The 20262-nt window shown below is 37.4% G+C and overlaps 1 protein-coding gene and 1 long non-coding RNA gene across 2 annotated transcripts in view; both read left to right on the forward strand.

Annotated features, from left to right (window-relative positions):
* LOC121500456 overlaps nt 1-18924 on the forward strand; it is a 48888-nt gene extending 29964 nt beyond the window's left edge. The window contains exons 3-4 of the long non-coding RNA XR_005990387.1: nt 737-914; nt 18771-18924. This is a non-coding gene — a long non-coding RNA (uncharacterized LOC121500456). The remainder of the gene's footprint in view (nt 1-736; nt 915-18770) is intronic.
* LOC121500455 (40S ribosomal protein S25-like) lies at nt 12769-13222 on the forward strand. Its single transcript, XM_041772179.1, has one exon. The coding sequence runs from the start codon at nt 12789-12791 to the stop codon at nt 13161-13163; it is 375 nt and encodes a 124-aa protein (XP_041628113.1). The 5' UTR covers nt 12769-12788; the 3' UTR covers nt 13164-13222.
* Nucleotides 18925-20262: the final 1338 nt, after the last annotated feature.

Genomic DNA, 20262 nt, shown 5'->3' on the forward strand with positions numbered 1-20262 from the left:
ATTCTTACACATATTTCCTATGCCATTCTCTGTACTTGTTAGGCTTGTTAATGGTTTGGTTGGTCATATGTAGGCTTCATAACCATATGTGATTAGGTCGTGAAGTCTTATTCTTATTTACAATATTTTACTTACACTTGGCCTATCCATGTATTTGCATCAACGATCCCACTTAATTCACAATCTTGTGAGACCAGTATGTAAAGATGAGATGTCTTACCTAGGGAATTTCACTTACTTCAGTAAAGGTCCTAAGGCAGATGGGCGGCAAAGCTCAGATTCAGACACAAGTTTCTTTGTAAAGTCTCACTTTTACCTCCATATAGATAACACCGCCTCCCTCCATTGCTAAGTAAATATATTTCAGGTTGTCCAGCCAGGCCACAGTCCATCCTAATATTCTGAGAAATATCTCTATGCTAGAGGGACTAGCCCATGGGAGCTATGTCTGTCTTTACTGATAGTGAAAATTAATTTGGGAGAATTAAAGATTGATAGTGTATCTTTGGTTATAACCGCACTATTCAGAACTGTGACAGATAGACTCTAAAGTGATCCTGTGATCCCTGTATCATGGCTATATATGTATACACACACACACACACATATTTAAAATTTCCTCCCTTTGAATGAAGGCAAGACTTGTGACTTGCTTTTGGCAAGAGAATATGGGAAAGGTAATTGACATCACTACTAGGATTATGTTGCCTTTTATATCTTTTTATCTTGCTCACAGACTCTGAGATTTCCTCTCTTGACTCTGAAGAAGTGACCATGTTGGAAGGCTCCTGTCAAGAAGCTGAGGGTGGCCTCCAGCCAAAGCCAGTAAGCTGGGACCTCAATCCTAAAGTTGCAAGGAAATGAATTCTGTCAAAAACTAGATCGAGCTGTTAGTGGGACAGTTGAGCATCCAGGTAAGAACACAGTCCTAGCCTCGTCAGAAAACTTTAGAAGTTTTCCAGCTAACCTGTGAACAGACTAACCTGATCTGCAGGAAATGTGTGATAATGAATGGGCTTTGTCCTAAGCTGCTAAATTGTGATAATTTGTTAGGCAGCAACGTATAACTAATGTAAGACCTAACTTCAGGCGGAGGGGGCTGCGCGGCTCCGGGAGCAGCTCGGCGGGGCTCCGGCGGCGGCTCCGCGGAGGGGGCTGCGGGGCGGGAGCGCGAATCCAACAGCGCAGGCTCCGGAGCACAGGGCGCCGGGACACAGCCCAGGATCCGGCCAACCCCCGGACAGGCAGAGGCCGGGAGGGCCCAGGACAGCAAGGACGCTCCTGCCCCGAGCTGAGCAGATCAGCGGCCCTGCCCCGGGAGCCCCCAGGCCCTGCAGACAGAGAGCTCCGGAGCTACTGCGGGAGCTGACTCCAGGGCTGCAGAGCTGGCCCCGCCACTGTGGCTTCCTCCCGGGGCCTCACGGGGTGAACAACCCCCACTGAGCCCTGCACCAGGCAGGGGCAGAGCAGCTCTCCAAAGTGCTAACACCTGAGAATCAGCACAGCAGGCCCCTCCCCCAGAAGACCAGTTAGAGGGACCAGTTCCAGGGGAAGTCAAGGGACTTATAGTATACAGAATCAGAAGATACTCCCCGTGTTTTTTGTTTTTTTGTTTTGTTTTGTGTTTTTTTTTCTTTTCTTTCTTTTTGATTTCTGATTGCTTCCCCCACCCCCTTTTTTTCTTCACCTTTCTTTCTTTTTCTCTTTTTCTTCTCTTTTTTCCCTTTTTTTCTTCTTTCTCTTTTTTCTTTTTCTCTTTTCTTTCCTTCTCTCTCTCTTTTTCTCCTTTTCCCAATACAACTTGTTTTTGGCCACTCTGCACTGAGCAAAATGACTAGAAGGAAAACCTCACCTCAAAAGAAAGAATCAGAAACAGTCCTCTCTCCCACAGAGTTACAAAATCTGGATTACAATTCAATGTCAGAAAGCCAATTCAGAAGCACTATTATACAGCTACTGGTGGCTCTAGAAAAAAGCATAAAGGACTCAACAGATTCCATGACTCCATAATTTAGATCCAATCAGGCAGAAATTAAAAATCAATTGAATGAGATGCAATCCAAGCTAGAAGTCCTAAAGACGAGGCTTAATGAGGTGGAAGAACGAGTGAGTGACATAGAAGACAAGTTGATGGCAAAGAGGGAAACTGAGGAAAAAAGAGACAGACAAGAGACCATGAAGACAGATTAAGGGAAATAAACGACAGCCTGAGGAAGAAAAACCTATGTTTAATTGGGGTTCCCGAGGGCGCCGAAAGGGACAAAGGGCCAGAATATGTATTTGAACAAATCCTAGCTGAAAACTTTCCTAATCTGGGAAGGGAAACAAGCATTCAGATCCAGGAAATAGAGAGATCCCCCCCAAAATCAATAAAAACCGTTCAACACCTCGACATTTAATAGTGAAACTTGCAAATTCCAAAGATAAAGAGAAGATCCTTAAAGCAGCAAGAGACAAAAAGTCCCTGACTTTTATGGGGAGGAGTATTAGGGTAACAGCAGACCTCTCCACAGAGACCTGGCAGGCCAGAAAGGGCTGGCAGCATATATTCAGGGTCCTAAATGAAAAGAACATGCAACCAAGAATACTTTATCCAGCAAGGCTCTCATTCAAAATGGAAGGAGAGATAAAGAGCTTCCAAGACAGGCAGGAACTGAAAGAATATGTAACCTCCAAACCAGCTCTGCAAGAAATTTTAAGGGGGACTCTTAAAATTCCCCTTTAAGAAGAAGTTCAGTGGAACAATCCACAAAAACAAGGACTGAATAGATATCATGATGACACTAAACTCATATCTGTCAATAGTAACTCTGAACATGAACGGGCTTAATGACCCCATCAAAATGCGCAGGGTTTCAGACTGGATAAAAAAGCAGGACCCATCTATTTGCTGTCTACAAGAGACTCATTTTAGACAGAAGGACACCTACAACCTGAAAATAAAAGGTCGGAGAACCATTTACCATTCAAATGGTCCTCAAAAGAAAGCAGGGGTAGCCATCCTTATATCAGATAAACTAAAATTTACCCCGAAGACTATAGTGAGAGATGAAGAGGGACCCTATATCACACTCAAAGGATCTATCCAACAAGAGGACTTAACAATCCTCAATACATATGCCCCGAATGTGGGAGCTGCCAAATATTTAAACCAATTAATAACCAAACTGAAGAAATACTTTGATAATAATACACTTATACTTGGTGACTTCAATCTAGCTCTTTCTACCCTCGATAGGTCTTCTAAGCACAACATCTCCAAAGAACGAGAGCTTTAAAGGATACACTGGACCAGATGGATTTCACAGGTATCTACAGAACTTTACATCCAAACTCAACTGAATACACATTCTTCTCAAGTGCACATGGAACTTTCTCCAGAATAGACCACATACTGGGTCACAAATCGGGTCTGAATCAATACCAAAAGATTGGGATCGTCCCCTGCATATTCTCAGACCATAATGCCTTGAAATTAGAACTAAATCACAACAAGAAGTTTGGAAGGACCACAACACGTGGAGGTTAAGGACCATCCTGCTAAAAGATGAAAGGGTCAACCAGGAAATTAAGGAAGAATTCAAAAGGTTCATGGAAACTAATGAGAATGAAGATACAACCTTCAAAATCTTTGGGATGCAGCAAAAGCAGTCCTGAGGGGGAAATACATCACAATACAAGCATCCATTCAAAAACTGGAAAGAACTCAAATACAAAAGCTCACCTTACACATAAAGGAGCTAGAGAAAAAACAGCAAATGGACCCCACCCCCAGCAGAAGAAGAGAGTTAATTAAAATTCGAGCAGAACTCAATGAAATCGAGACCAAAAGAACTGTGGAACAGATCAACAGAACCAGGAGTTGGTTCTTTGAAAGAATTAATAAGATAGATAAACCATTAGCCAGCCTTATTAAAAAGAAGAGAGAGAAGACTCAAATTAATAAAATCATGAATGAGAAAGGAGAGATCACTACCAACACCAAGGAAATACAAACGATTTTAAAAACATATTATGAACAGCTATATGCCAATAAATTAGGCAATCTAGAAGAAATGGACGCATTCCTGGAAAGCCACAAACTACCAAAACTGGAGCAGGAAGAAACAGAAAACCTGAACAGGCCAATAACCAGGGAGGAAATTGAAGCAGTCATCAAAAACCTCCCAAGACACAAGAGTCCAGGGCCAGATGGCTTCCCAGGGGAATTTTATCAAAAGTTTAAAGAAGAAACCATACCTATTCTTCTAAAGCTGTTTGGAAAGATAGAAAGAGATGGAGTACTTCCAAATTTGTTCCACGAGGCCAGCATCACCTTAATTCCAAAACCAGACAAAGACCCCACCAAAAAGGAGAATTACAGACCAATATCCCTGATGAACATGGATGCAAAAATTCTCAACAAGATACTAGCCAATAGGATCCAACAAGACATTAGGAAAATTATTCACCATGACCAAGTAGGATTTATCCCTGGGACACAAGGCTGGTTCAACACTCGTAAAACAATCAATGTGATTCATCATATCAGCAAGAGAAAAACCAAGAACCATATGATCCTCTCATTAGATGCAGAGAAAGCATTTGACAAAATACAGCATCCATTCCTGATCAAACACTTCAGAGTGTTGGGATAGAGGGAACTTTCCTCGACATCTTAAAAGCCATCTACGAAAAGCCCACAGCAAATATCATTCTCAATGGGGAAGCACTGGGAGCCTTTCCCCTAAGATCAGGAACAAGACAGGGATGTCCACTCTCACCACTGCTGTTCAACATAGTTCTGGAAGTCCTCGCCTCAGCAATCAGACAACAAAAAGACATTAAAAGCATTCAGATTGGCGAAGAAGAAGTCAAACTCTCCCTCTTTGCTGATGACATGATACTCTACATAGAAAACCCAAAAGCCTCCACCCCAAGATTGCTAGAACTCATACAGCAATTAGGTAGCGTGGCAGGATACAAAATCAATGCCCAGAAATCAATGGCATTTCTATACACTAACAATGAGACTGAAGAAAGAGAAATTAAGGAGTCAATCCCATTTACAATTACACCCAAAAGCATAAGATACCTAGGAATAAACCTAACCAAAGAGGTAAAGGATCTATACCCTAAAACTATAGAACACTTCTGAAAGAACTTGAGGAAGATACAAATAGATGGAAAAATATTCCATGCTCATGGATTGGAAGAATTAATATTGTGAAAATGTCAATGTTACCCAGGGCAATTTACACATTTAATGCAACATCTATCAAAATACCATGGACTTTCTTCAGAGAGCTAGAACAAATTATTTTAAGATTTGTGTGGAATCAGAAAAGACCCCGAATAGCCAGGGGAATTTTAAAAAAGAAAACCATAGCTGGGGGCATCACAATGCCAGATTTCAGGTTGTACTACAAAGCTGTGGTCAGCAAGACAGTGTGGTAGTGGCACAAAAACAGACACATAGATCAATGGAACAGAATAGAGAACCCAGAAGTGGACCCTGAAATGTATGGTCATCTAATATTCGATAAAGGAGGAAAGACTATCCATTGGAAGAAAGACAGTCTCTTCAATAAATGGTGCTGGGAAAATTGGACATCCACATGCAGAAGAATGAAACTGGACCACTCTCTTTCACCATACACAAAGATAAACTCAAAATGGATGAGAGATCTAAATGTGAGACAAGATTCCATCAAAATCCTAGAGGAGAACACAGGCAACACCCTTTTTGAACTTGGCCACAGAAACTTCTTGCAAGATACATCCACAAAGGCAAAAGAAACAAAAGCACAAATGAACTACTGGGACTTCATCAAGATAAGAAGCTTTTGCACAGCAAAGGATACAGTCAACAAAACTAAAAGACAACCTACAGAATGGGAGAAGATATTTGCCAATGACATATCAGATAAAGGGCTAGTTTCCAAAATCTATAAAGAACTTATTAAACTCAACACCAAAGAAACAAACAATCCAATCATGAAATGGGCAAAAGACATGAAGAGAAATCTCACAGAGGAAGACATGGACATGGCCAACAAGCACATAAGAAAATGCTCTGCATCACTTGCCATCAGGGAAATACAAATCAAAACCACAATGAGATACCACCTCACACCAGGGAGAATGGGGAAAATTAACAAGGCAGAAAACAACAAATGTTGGAGAGGATGCGGAGAAAGGGGAACCCTCTTACACTGCTGGTGGGAATGTGAACTGGTGCAGCCACTCTGGAAAACTGTGTGGAGGTGCCTCAAAGAGTTAAAAATAGACCTGCCCTACGACCCAGCAATTGCACTGCTGGGGATTTACCCCAAAGATTCAGATGCAATGAAACGCCAGGACACCTGCACCCCGATGTTTCTAGCAGCAATGGCCACAATAGCCAAACTGTGGAAGGAGCCTCGGTGTCCATCGAAAGATGAATGGATAAAGAAGATGTGGTCTATGTATACAATAGGATATTCCTCAGCCATCAGAAACGACAAATACCCACCATTTGCTTCGACGTGGATGGAACTGGAGGGTATGATGCTGAGTGAAGTGAGTCAATCGGAGAAGGACAAACAGTGTATGTTCTCATTCATTTGGGGAATATAAATAATAGTGAAAGGGAATATAAGGGAAGGGAGAAGAAATGTGTGGGAAATATCAGGAAGGGAGACAGAACATAAAGACTCCTAACTCTGGGAAATGAACTAGGGGTGGTGGAAGGGGAGGAGGGTGGGGGGTGGGGGTGAATGTGTGACTGGCACTGAGGGGGACACTTGATGGGATGAGCACTGGGTGTTATTCTGTATGTTGGTAAATTGAACACCAATAAAAATTAATTTATTAAAAAAAAAAAAAGACCTAACTTCAGATTATATTACTGGTTCATCAGTTTTTGAGAACTTCCATGCTTTTTCTTCTTGGTTTCTCAATGGTGAGCTAAAGAAGATGAACAAACAATATATACCTATTTTCTGCTTAACTCTTATTTGACTAGAGAACTCGCCATAATGATAAAACAATTATTGCTAATGCACTAAAATAACTATTAGTGGATTATGTAATAAGGATTTCTGTGAACGTTGAAACCTGGTATACAATGCCTTGGAGATAGGACAAAAATTTCATCATATCCTTGATTGCCTAGCCAAGAATTGTTCATTTTCCCCTGCCATGTCTATGTTTGCTGGGTTTGGCACATTCAAATTCAAACATCGCAGGTAAATATGAAATGTTCTAGTTAATGCCCTGCAGAAAGAAAATTAACTTGTTAGTGAATCACTTTTTTTAATTTTTCTTTTGTTGCTACTGAAATTAGTTTACTTGTCTATGAAAAAATGATATATATTTATCTTAGGTATGAGCCCAAGTCTGAAATGGAGACCTGAAGTTTATTCTATTTCAGTTCTGGCCCTAAATAAACCACAGCTTCTTAACTCCAGTTCTAAAGAATGAAACTGTTCTCCTCTTTAGCCATATCTACCTTGATTGAATGCAAGCCCTTAGGGCATTGAGTAGACTTCTGGAGGGAAGTACTGACTCATTCCAGACTTTTCTACAGGCCTTTCTACTGATTGATATACATGTGCCCTCAGGTGCAGAGTTGAGTTAATTACACCCATTCCTTCATGGCAGCCCATCATCATTTGAGCATGCAATGCCTCTCTCTGAATCATTGTTCCTCTCATTCCCGTTCTCCACTCCTATTCTGCTTTCCTTTCCACATGCAACTATCCTGATGTGTTTGATGGGTATTAAACCACAGACTAAATATGCTTCTTCCTCTTTGTGCTCAACACCACCAAAACAGCACTGTGATGACTTTGCACACTTAGTCCCTTTATGAACTTGTCTGAGAGTCTCACTGGCATGTACACTCTGTTACACTATACTTATTTTAATTTGATCTATGCACTATCGAGCGCTATGCAGAATGATTATTACCCCACCCTCACACTGGTAGTGGATGAGGGCATGAGGGCTTCATTACCCTCTTTCCTGCTAACTCTTAGCATTATCCTAGCTTCTGATTGTCAACATCCTAACAAGTTCAAAGGGACCTCACTGTTTTCACATGCAAATGTCTAATGTCTAACGGAATTTGTGTATATCTTCATATGCTTATTTGCTTTGGGGGGTCTCTTCTCTGTTTATATATTTTGCCCATTTTCCCATTAAGCTTCTCTTTCATTTTCTTGGTGTTTACAGGAATCTTTTATATTATCTAAATACTTATTCTTCGTTAATTTTAAATATTGCAAATATCTTTCCCAAATTTGTCATTTTTCTGTTGCCTTTGTACATGGTGTGCTTTGTTGAACTGAAATTCTTACTTTAATATAATCAAATTCGTTGATTTACAACAAAGATGCAAAACCTGTGAAATCCATACAAATAATACCCTCCAAAAGCAGAAGTGAAGGAACATCAAAGAGAAATCCACTTATAATAGCATGTTTAACACACTGCTTTCTGGTTTTGAATAATCCAATAAAACAAATAAGAGGGATACAAAGACTTAGCTAGCCCAATCAGTAAGATATATCTAATAAATATATCAAACTTTATAACCCATAACATTTAATATGCCTTCTTTTCCATTGCACATGGAAGACTCATAACTAACTACATATTAATCACAAAGAAAAAAATCTCAATAAATTTCATAAGGTATAAATAATTCAAACAAAGCTGTCTTTCCAAAGTAACTAAATTGAAAAATTAATTCTAAAACCAAGAAGTAAAACGAAGATTTTAACAATCAAAAACTCGGGGATCCCTGGGTGGCTCAGCTGTTTAGAGCCTGCCTTCGGCCCAGAGTGTGATCCTGGAGACCCGGGATCGAGTCCCACATCAGTCCTGCTTGAACTCTGCTTTTCCCTCTGCCTGTGTCTCTACCTCTGTCTCTTTGTCTCTCTGTCTCTCTGTCTCTCTGTGTCTCTGATGAATAAATAAATAAAATCTTAAAAAAAAAACAATCAAAAGCTTTTTAAGCTGATTTCTAATAAGTAAATTGTGGGAGAAAGGAATTAATCAAATCAACATTGCAGGATTCATAGCAGTAATCATAACGAAAACTGCACATCAGAATCTATAGGAAATAATGAAAGTAGTGATGAGAGAAAAATCTAAAGTTTCAGAAACTTACATAAGTGAAAATTGAATAATGAAGATAGATTCTTTACAAAAAAAACTGCACAAAAAGGATCACAAATTGAAATAAAAGCAAGCAGCAGGGAAATATTAAAGATACGGGTGAATTTAATGAGACATAAAATAGAATAAAATAAGTGCACCTGGCTGGCTCAATTGGTAGAGCATGCAACTCTTGATTTCAGGGTTGAAGGTTCAAGTCCCACTTTGGAGGCAGAGATTACTTTAAAAAATAAAACAATAATGTAAAGATAAATAAAATGATTGTTTCTTGATTTTTTTAAAAAAAACAACAAATTAGTAGTTAAAGTAATCAGTAACTATAATGAGAAGCACAAATCCACAAAAGAAATGATGAGTGGGAAACATACATTTAAAAAAAGAGAATTTTGGGGAAAAAAAGCCATAACCAAGTATGCATAACTCTTTTCAAATGAACTTGAAAACCAGATAAAATGAGTAATTTCCTAGAAAAGTCTAATTTAACAAAACATTGACCCTCATAAAAATAAGATACATAAATATGTCCATTTGTATAAAAAGAAACAAAACTGTAGAACTACCACACAAAAAGCACCTGAACTTAAATACTCAAAGACCAGATAGTACAACTCCAGCACATATGAAAAGAAGGAAGACCTAATTTTAAAATACATTAGTGGGTCACCTGGCTGACTCAGTAGGTAGAGCATGAGACTCTTGATCTCAAGGTTGTGAGTTCAGGCCCTACACTGGGTGTAGAGATTAATAAAAATAAAATCTTAAAAAAATATATTATTATAAGATTGCTATCTAAACCTAATAAAGAGCAGCCTGGGTGGCTCAGTTGGGTAAGCATCTGACTCGATTTCAACTCAGGTCATAATCTCAGCATCCTGGATAGTGCCCCATATCAGGCTCTTTGATCAGTGCAGAGTCTCCTTAGGATTCTCTCTCTTCCTCTGCCCCTCTCTCTGCTCACACACACACTATCTCTCCCTCTCTCAAGTAAATAAATAAAATCCTTAAAAAAGAAAACTATAGACCAATCTTATTTATGCATGTTGATACAAAAATCTAACAAAATGGGAAAAAAAAACCAACAATACATTGAATAACATGAGACAAGTGAGTAGAATATATTGCAGGAAGGTAACAATGATTCCGTATTAGGAAATCTACTACTATAATTCACATTTAATTGATTTATGGGAAAAATTATAATTTTCTTCAGCTATCAACAAATTTTAGTACCAATTCCAGAGTAAAGCATTTAGCCAAGTCGGAAATGGAAAAATTCCTTGATACCATAGCATATGTGTATATGTGTTCTAAAGCCAGCGTCAGAACCACGGTGCAAGTATATGGGGAAAGGAGGAAGGGAGTGAAGGGACTGTGGGCAGAAAATCTCAGAATACAGAACAATCCTTCTCAACCTTTGCCTGGGCTGGTGGAGAATCTCAAAGCAAAAGCTGCCTGTTGGGATAACTTTATGTCCACCTGGAATGGTCCAGTTGTATTTCTTTCATGCTCAGTCATTGTGCTTCAGCAGCATGCATGTCATTGTGGAATTACAAGTGTAGCTACTAGAGGCTGTTATCCAGCTTTTCTTCTTTTTTTTTTAAGATTGTATTTATTTATTCATGAGAGACACAGAGAGAGAGGTAGAGACATAGGCAGCAGGAGAAGCAGAGGCTCAATCCCAGGACTCTGGGATCATGATCTGAGCCAAAGGCAGACACTCAACCACTGAGCTGCCCAGGTGCACCTATCTAGCTCTTCTTAAGGGAGATCTGAGTTGAGTATCTCCATGACCATGAGTGACTATTTTATTCAATAAAATAAAAGATTATTAAATTCAACCATACAAAAATAAATAGATTTGTATAATACAACAACAACAAATAAGGAAAAATCACATGCAAATATAACTGATAAACTGCAGGGGGAAACATTTGTCACTGAGAAGGGGCTAATCTATCCTATATAGAAAGTGTTATTGACAATGAGATTTACAAAAACACTTCTAAAAGCTAAGAAAAAAATGGAGAAATCATAGACATGGACTACAGAAAATATGCACATATTTATCACAAGAGAAATACAAACTGAAGCTGTTACTTCTCACTTACCAGATAAGCAAGAATCTGAGGACTTGACGCTGTTGGTGAGAATATAGGGAGGTAGACATTTTTCTTTATTAGTGGCAGGGTCTTAAATAATACAATTCAGATAAAGAGGGAATTTGGATATTTATCCTTTAATTGAGAAATCTCATTTGAAAGACAGACCTGAAGATACACTTTTAAAAACACAAAACAACATAGGCACAGGAATTATTCATTGTGGTAATAGTTAAACATCAGAAGCAATCGAAGTCCCAACCCATAGTGTGTCACCTGGGTGGCTTAGTCCGTTAAGCATCTGCTTTGGTTCAGGTCATGATTCCGGGGTCCTGGGATTGAGCCCCACATCAGACTCCCTGCTCCCTGGGGAGTCTGCTTCTCCCTCTCCCTCTCTTCCCATCCTCTCATGCTCACTTTATCTCTCTCAAATAAATAAATTTGAAAAAATCCTTTAAATGCCAACCCATAGTGATCTGCTGGAATAAGCCAATGGAGTTCTATGGAGACATAAAACAAGTAAGGAAGAACTCTGTGAAGTACAATGGATTGATATCTACAGCATGCATACCTAGATCAAAATTGTGTACATAGCAAGCCACATTTTGGTGCAACAGAATTTTGTGCAACAAAATTAGGAATTTTTTTTTTTAAAGAACCCATTATTCTGACTATACATGCCTAGTGGGATGCATTAGGAGGACAAAAAGAACTACAAAGAATGTGAGTTTTGTTGGTGGTGGTGGCTAGGGATATAATAATTCTAAAACTATGTTTTGGTGGATCTAAATTAAAAATATGTTGATGTAGTTGGGAATCAGTATTATTATAAAGAGGGAAATCAAAATATTAAAAATATGAAATGAGGAAGGTAAGGAAAAGGTAGTGATACTGGATTAGAATTGGAAGTATCAGTATGAATTTGAGGCATTTAAGAAATGCCTACTTCCCATTCTTGCCACTGAAAGGGAACCAATGATATTCCATAACAGTGAACACATCTAACCCTGAATTTTGCCCCTCCAGGGCTCCTTGGAGGATGGCTGATTCCAAGAAAAGTACTGGGTGAGCCTGAAATCTTAGTGCCGGAAAGCAAGCAAGTACTCAAAGATTAATGAGGACATGGCAAAAGTGGCACAAGAGCAGCTTGAAGTGATTCCCACTGGCCAAATTTGTACATTTTGAGCAAAAAGAACATAGTAGATTATAACACATTAAATAAAAGATATTTTCATGTATGTAGTAATAACAAAAATGGAAGGTAGCAAGAGAGAAAAAGCTCTTCATCAAAGAAGGCCAACCAAAAAATATAGAAGAATTATCAAATTAGGAGGAAAAAAAAAAACACTATTTTTCCACCATCATTTAACAATTAGTTTACTCAAGGTTAATCAGTGGATACTTCATCCATTGATGAAATGTTGTTGGGGATAGGATAGATTACTCATGTAGTCTCAAAATCTAACATAAAGATTATTATTTTCTTTTTTTTATCCGACATCTTAGTGAGGCTGCAGGGGTGGCTGTTGCTCTCCGAGCTTCGCTATGCCGCCCAAGGACAACAAGAAGAAGAAAGATGCTGCAAAGTCAGCCAAAAAGGACGAAGATCCAGTGAACAAATCTGGGGGCAAGGCCAAAAAGAAGTGGTCCAAAGGCAAAGTTCGAGACAAGCTCAATAATCTGGTGTTGTTTGACAAAGCGACATATAATAAACTCTGTAAGGAGGTTCCCAACTATAAGCTTGTAACTCCAGCTGTTGTCTCTGAGAGACTGAAGATTCAAGGTTCTCTGGCCAGGGCAGCCCTTCAGGAGCTCCTCAGTAAAGAACTTATTAAACTGGTTTCAAAGCACAGAGCTCAAGTAATTTACACCAGAAACACCAAGGGTGGAGATGCCCCAGCTGCCGGTGAAGATGCATGAACAAGATCCCACCAACTGTACATTTTGGGAAATAAAACTTTATTAAATGAAAAAAAAAAGATTATTATTTTCAAAATAGGAAGGGATATTTTTACAGTGGGGAGATATGTTTTGTCATCACCGGTAGTAGGTGCTATTGATGCCCGCCAGATCTCAGTTGCATTTACCCTCCAGATTCTGTGTTGACTGCTAACAATGCACACCTAGCCATTTCTTCAGATAATTGCCATCTGCCAAAGGGAGGCATCTTGCCCTTAGGCTAGACCCTCTGACAGCAGCACACATCCAATGACTTACTACAGGAGAGAGAAGGCCAGTCACATATGCTCAATATGGGAAACTTTGTGGTGTTATTTATGCTCTAAAGTACACCTTTTCCTGCCTTCACCCCCTCATTATGGATCAGATGGAGGCTATATTGTCCCTGAGATCACATTGTTGCTTGCTTCTTTCCTCTCCTTTCTCCTCCTTCACTCATTTTCTTACGCATTCTTTCTACATAGCACTTCTTCAATAAATCTTATGCACCCTAATCCCTGCTTAGGCTTCAATTCCAGAAAACCCAAACTAAGACATGACCTTAATCAAGTAATCAAACTTAAAGTCATACTACTATGTTAAAATGATAGTTTGTGCTTTGAAATGTTATGCACTTTTTTCCCCAAAAATACTTAACCTGAATCTAATTATGAGGAACTAATCAGAAAAGTCCAAACTGAGGGAGATATTCTACAAGATAATTGACTTAGAGTATTAAAAATAGTGACAGTATAATGAGTGAACCAAAAGAAAGAAGAAAGAAGAAAGAAAAAAAGAAAGAAAGAAAGAAAGAAAGAAAGAAAGAAAGAAAGAGAGAAAGAAAGAAAGAAAGAAAAGAAAGAAGAAAGAAAGAAAGAAGAAAGAAAAGAAAGAAAGAAAGAAGAAAGAAAGAAAGAAAAAGAAAGACTGCTATAGCTTATAGAAAACTAAAAATTATTACAAAATACTGTGAGAAATCTTTGGTGAGATACTGAATTTTTGTTTGTTTATATTTAATTATTTGGATACCAGATTTTCAAAAACAAGCTTTTTTTTAAAAAAAGTTTTATTTATTTATTTGAGAGAGAGAGGGATAGCGAGAGAGAGCATAAGCAGAGGGAAGGGGAGAAGCAGGTTCCCCGCTGAGCAGCGGCCCTTGTGGGGCTCATTCCAAGGAATCTGGAATCATGACCTGAGCAAAGACAGTAGCTTAACTGACCGAGCCTCCCAGGTGCCCCTAAAGACAAATTTTAAAAGCTGTTTTAGGAACAGTTGGGGGCATTGAAAAATAGACTTACCATAGATAATTTTCTCTGTGTTAAATGTCTGGAATGTCAACATGTTGGATAATGTCATAATGTTGAGGTTGTATGAGAAGTGTCCTTTCTTTAGGATATATAAGCCATATTTACATGGGAAGTGTCATGATATTTGCAGTTCTTGAATGTTTCCAAAAAAAATTTATATATATACATATGTATATATATTTAAATATTTATATATAAATATAATATATATATAATTTTTATATATACATATTTATATTATATTTATATATTTATATATAAATATAATATATGTATAATTTATATATATTATATTTATATATAAAATATATATAATATATTATATTATTTATATATTATATAATAATATATTAATATATATTAATAATTAATATATAATTATATATATTAATAATATATAATATAATTATATTTATATAATTATATGTTATATATAATTATAAAATATATATAATTTATATATATATTATATATGTATTATATATATAATACATATATAATATATATAATATATAAAATATATTTAAAAAATATAATAATTATATATAATTATATATAAATAAATATATATTTATATTATATTTATATATAAAATATATATAATATATAATGTTTATATATTTATATATAAATATAATATATATATAATTTATATATATATACATGCATGGAGAGAAAGAGAGATAAAATTGCAAAATTTAAACAATTGATGAAGCATTAAGTGCACTTGCTTATTTGTAGCATTTGAAAATTTCATAGAAAAAATTGGGCAGGGGAGATAGAAAAATTTGACCATCACAATTCCTATTGATAATTGTGGATTATAACCCAAAGAATACAATAAATGTGCATGAGTAAATAATTAGTATACTAAATGATTGAGCAAATAAATAACTGGAGAAGATGGAGCAATTCACCACACCAGAGGGAGAAATCACTGTTAGGATACCACTGTAATCACTGCTTAGGAAACCCACTGATCGATTCTCAAATTAGGAGACAGGGCAGCCCCAGTGGTGCAGCGTTTTAGCGCTGCCTGCAGCCTGGGGTGTGATCCTGGAGACCCAGGATCGAGTCCCACTTCAGGCTTCCTGCATGGAGCCAGCTTCTCCCTCTGTCTGTGTCTCTGCCTTTCTCTCTCTCTTCCTGTGTCTCTATGAATAAATAAACAAAATCTTTTAAAAAAATGAAATTAGGAGACAAAGCTTTGGTCACACCAATTAGGCTATTTGCATAGCCTCAAAGTATCCCCAATAAAAGTCATTCATTAGCATGGTGTTTTTAACCTGTGCCCACAAACTCTTTGATGCATTTTTTTTTTCTCCAGGAGAGGAATGTTGATTCCCAGCCCCTCACTGTGGGTGTAGATTGGGATTAGTGACTTAATTATAACAAACTGAATATAGAAAGAGCAAAATAGTAACTTGTCCACGAAGAAACATGCTACCAGCTTAACCCAGTGACCAACATTAACATCATCAGTGAAACTATGAAAGGATATGATGTAATATACATCCTTTCCTATATAGGAAATGATCAGAACATATAGTGTGGCTTTCTTCCCTAAAATCCACAATCTTTCAGTCAAATCACAAGAAACCTCCAACAGACAAACCTAAAATGGGGGAATTTTTACAATCTGACCAGTTCTCTACAAAAGCGTCAAGGTCATGAGATATGGAAGCACTAGGAACAATCACAGATTGGGGGATATTTGAAGAGATATAAACCAAATAACTAAATGTCATCTGGTACCCTGGATTGGATTCTGGAACAAAAAAGAAAGTTGATACAAACCTGGAATATCTAATGTCAATTTCTTAGTTCTGATAATCATACCAGGGAAATGTGAAGTGTTAACATTCGAGGGACTGGGTGAAGGGCATATAGAAATTCTAGGCTCTTTTTGTAACCCCTCTGAAAGTCTAAAATTATTTCAAAATAATTCTTTTTTTAAAAAATTGGGGGAAAAAAGAGGTTCCTGGGTGGCTCAGTGGTTGAGTCCAACTCTTGATTTTGGCCCAGGTCATGATCTCAGGGTCATAGAATTGAGCCCAGTGTTGGCTGCACGCTTAGTGTAGAGCCTACTTGGGATATTCTCTCCCCCTCTCTCTTTCTCTTCCCTTCCTCACCACCATCCACCCCCACCCCTGCTCGTGCATGTGTGACCTCTCTCTCTAAAAAAAAAAAAAAAAAGAAAAAGAAAAAAGAAAAAATTGGGAAAAAATTTTATTTTAAAATAAAGGTAAAATCGGGATCCCTGGGTGGCGCAGCGGTTTGGCGCCTGCCTTTGGCCCAGGGCGCGATCCTGGAGACCTGGGATCGAATCCCACATCGACTCCCGGTGCATGGAGCCTGCTTCTCCCTCTGCCTGTGTCTCTGCTTCTCTCTCTCTCTCTCTGTGTGTGACTATCATAAATAAATTAAAAAAAAAAAAAAATTAAAATAAAGGTAAAATCACATAGGCCTGGGAGGACGTTTGAAGAGTGATGTTTCAATTCTTTCATATTTATTGGCTTTTTTTTTTTTAAGATTAAAGATTTAGAGACAGAGAGAGACAGATGCAGAGACACAGGCAGAGGGAGAAGCAGGCTTCATGCAGGGAGCCTAATGGGGGACTCAATCTCGGGACTCGAGGATCACACGCTGAGCTGAAGGCAGACACTCAACTGCTGAGCCACCCAGGCATCCTTCATGTTTATTGGTTTAGTCTGTTTTTCCTTTTATTTCCCTCTCCCCATCGATTTTGGTATTTTTTTCTCTTTCAGGTTTATGAAATTATCTATATTTTCTTATTTTTTTGCATTACCCTTTTATGTTAAATTTCTGTTAATGTCTGTAACTATTTCCCCTTTTCATTAGTTGTTTATTTGTTTCTCCTATTTTCTATTTTTCTTAATCATCATTATAGTTGTCCACTTAATAATCTTTCCAAAGAAAATTTTTGATTTTTTCTTATCTCTGCTGTATTGTCATCATTGTTTTTTTTTTTTTTTTATACCACTGATTTCTTTCTGGCCTTATTATCTTTTCTCATGTTTATTATTTGCTTTTGATAATCTTTAATTACCTTTATGGGGCTTTTGTTGTGACCTTTTCTCATATTTTGAGGGAGTTTGCTTTTTCCTGATTCCTTATCTGGGAACTTAGCTCATTTGCCTTCAGACCTAGTTGTTTGCTGACAAATATTGCATAGATTATTCACAAGGGACCTTGTTACTGCATTAATCCTATCGCTGAGTTCAAAACAGCCCCTGTTCTTGTTTTCCCAAGAACAACACTAGTTTTCATATACAATCTGGGTTCTTCGTTAGCTTTACGAACTATCAGATGATATGTTTATTCTACTTGGTATATCAACTTACATGTTGCAATATCATTATAGAAGAATCCGTTTCTGTTTTTGAGTGGTCTCTACAAAGGGAAGGGTATTTAACTTTCTCTGGAGTATTTCTCCATATCAAACTTCATATAAGTCTGTTGCTGTATTTTTCTCAGCTAAAACAAATCTTTATATTTTTATTCTTAGACAATTTTGTCCATCTTGAAAAAATATTTAGTGTTTATGCTGGAAAACACTGAACATGAGTCTCTTCCAGGCCTTTTAAAATAGAGGTTCCTCCCATCTGCCTATGACACTGATGAACTGCTAGAGTTCTTTCTTTTTTTTAAATTTTATTTAAATTCAATTAATTAACATATACTGTATTATTGGGTTCAGAGGTAAAGGTCAGTCATTCATCAGTCTTATATAATGCCCAGTACGCATTGTATCATATGCCCTCCTCAATGCCCACCATCCAATTACCCTGTCCACCCCACCCCGCCTCCCCTTCAGTGACCCTCAGTTTGTTTCCTATGGTTAAGAATCTCTTACGATTGGTCTCCCTCTCCTGTCAGACCTGCTAGAGTTCTATGAAGAAGGACTAAAAAGTTTAGGAACTACCCTTTGGCAGGCTCCACTAGCCATCTGCTGTCACAAAGAAAGTATTGAAACATTGAAGGAATCTGACTTTTCCTGCTCAACTACCCCACAATCTTAACATGACTTTAAGTATTCAATAATTTTTAAATAGAAATTAACTTTAAAATAGAAATTTAAATAGTGAAACATCAATAAAATGAAACAAACAAGCTTAGAGGCATGAACTATTTAGAAGAATGAATAGGAGGCACACAAAGAAAATGCATATTTCTATAGAGCACAGACCACTAGCTATCGTTGAAGTGTCCAAGAGCTCTGCTTGGAATCAAGTGAATCTGAGTAGCTTTTCTTTGACAGAAAAATGAGAGAATTAGGAAGAAGAGGAAGAAGAAAGATGAAAGAAGAAGAAGAAGAAAAAGAAGAAGGTGAAGGAGGAGGAGGAGGAGGAAGAGAAGAGAATGAAGGGCCTTCACATAAAAATGCATTATATTGATATAATCCCAGAAGAATGTTAATAAAGAGTTTTATAGCCAAAACAATAGCTGTTGGTGAAATCTTTTAGCAGACTCTGAAATTTTTCTTATACATCCACTTCTTCCTCACAAGTTACTCCAAGCTTTCAATATATTAAGATTAATAATGTCTGAGATACCAATGTAGATAGCACCTCAATTTTAAATGCACATCAACTATTTAACACAAAAATTCATCTTATAAAAGGAAAAGTCCCAAAATGACAGCCCCCCAAAACCAGGCACCTTCCTCAACATTTTGTGCCATTCTTGCCTTTCTAAATCTTGACAATATCACCCTTTTTATTTTTTAGAAATGAGAAAAGCACAACATAACTTGAGATCTGTCCCGTTTCTTTATTCCTTCCCTTACTATTCCAGAATATCATCCCACCATGACTGACATTAGTGTCATTTATCAACATTTTACAGATGACGGTGGAGGAGAATTTGCTGAGATTTTTTGAGGATGATGAGAAATGCTTCTAAATCATGGATTCAAGAATAAGCTTTTTTGAACAGGTGGAAGGAAGACCAGACCTTTAATTTTTTTAGATAGCAAGGCTCATATACATCTATGTATAAACAGAATAAAACAGTATGGACTTATTCATTCATTCAATGAATATTTGTTAAGCCTTTTTTATATATATCAAGTGCTGTCATATAATAAGTGATTCACGCTCTTAATGACCATTGAGTCTAGCAGTGAATTCTCAGCTCTAGATTCTGCAGGCTTTCAGAGCAGAGATGAGCATAGTGCAACGGCCAAGGGAAAGGTCGAGTGTTGTCTTACCAACAACCACATCATAGTCTTACAGTTGTATAATTACCAATCTTTCCACATGTTACTTTTGGAAGCTATTTCAGAAGAGTATAATAACACTAATCACAGTAGATACTTATACATGCTAATGCCATGCTAGGTACTTATAAAAGGAAAATGTGGTAAAATGTCTTCATTTACAGTATTTCACTTATCCATACTATAACCAGTAACGTTGACAGTATTATGCCTGTTGATGGGTTGGTGTGATTGAAATTCAGAGGGCTTGCTGAATTTCATTGGCTTGCTGGTGTTCACATAGGTGATAAGGGATGAAACTAAAATGCAGCCCGGGATCAAGGTAACTCTAGGATGAAAGCAGTTTTCTTATAGAATTTTGTCCTTTTGCTGCTGCTGCAGCTAATGGACTTTTCTTTTTCTTTTTTCTTTTTTTTTCCTTTTTTTTTTTGGCCTATTATTCAGGCCAATCTCACTTAATCAAGCCAAACCAATGAATGAACCATCAAACAAAAATCCAAGGCATAAAAAAAAAAAAAAAAAAAAATCCAAG

This window comes from Vulpes lagopus, chromosome 10, assembly GCF_018345385.1.
Source record: "Vulpes lagopus strain Blue_001 chromosome 10, ASM1834538v1, whole genome shotgun sequence".
Taxonomy (NCBI): domain Eukaryota; kingdom Metazoa; phylum Chordata; class Mammalia; order Carnivora; family Canidae; genus Vulpes; species Vulpes lagopus.

Coding starts and splice junctions, on each gene's coding strand:
- LOC121500455 (XM_041772179.1), top strand. CDS start 12,789: ATGCCGCCCAAGGACAACAAGAAGAAGAAAGATGCTGCAAAGTCAGCC.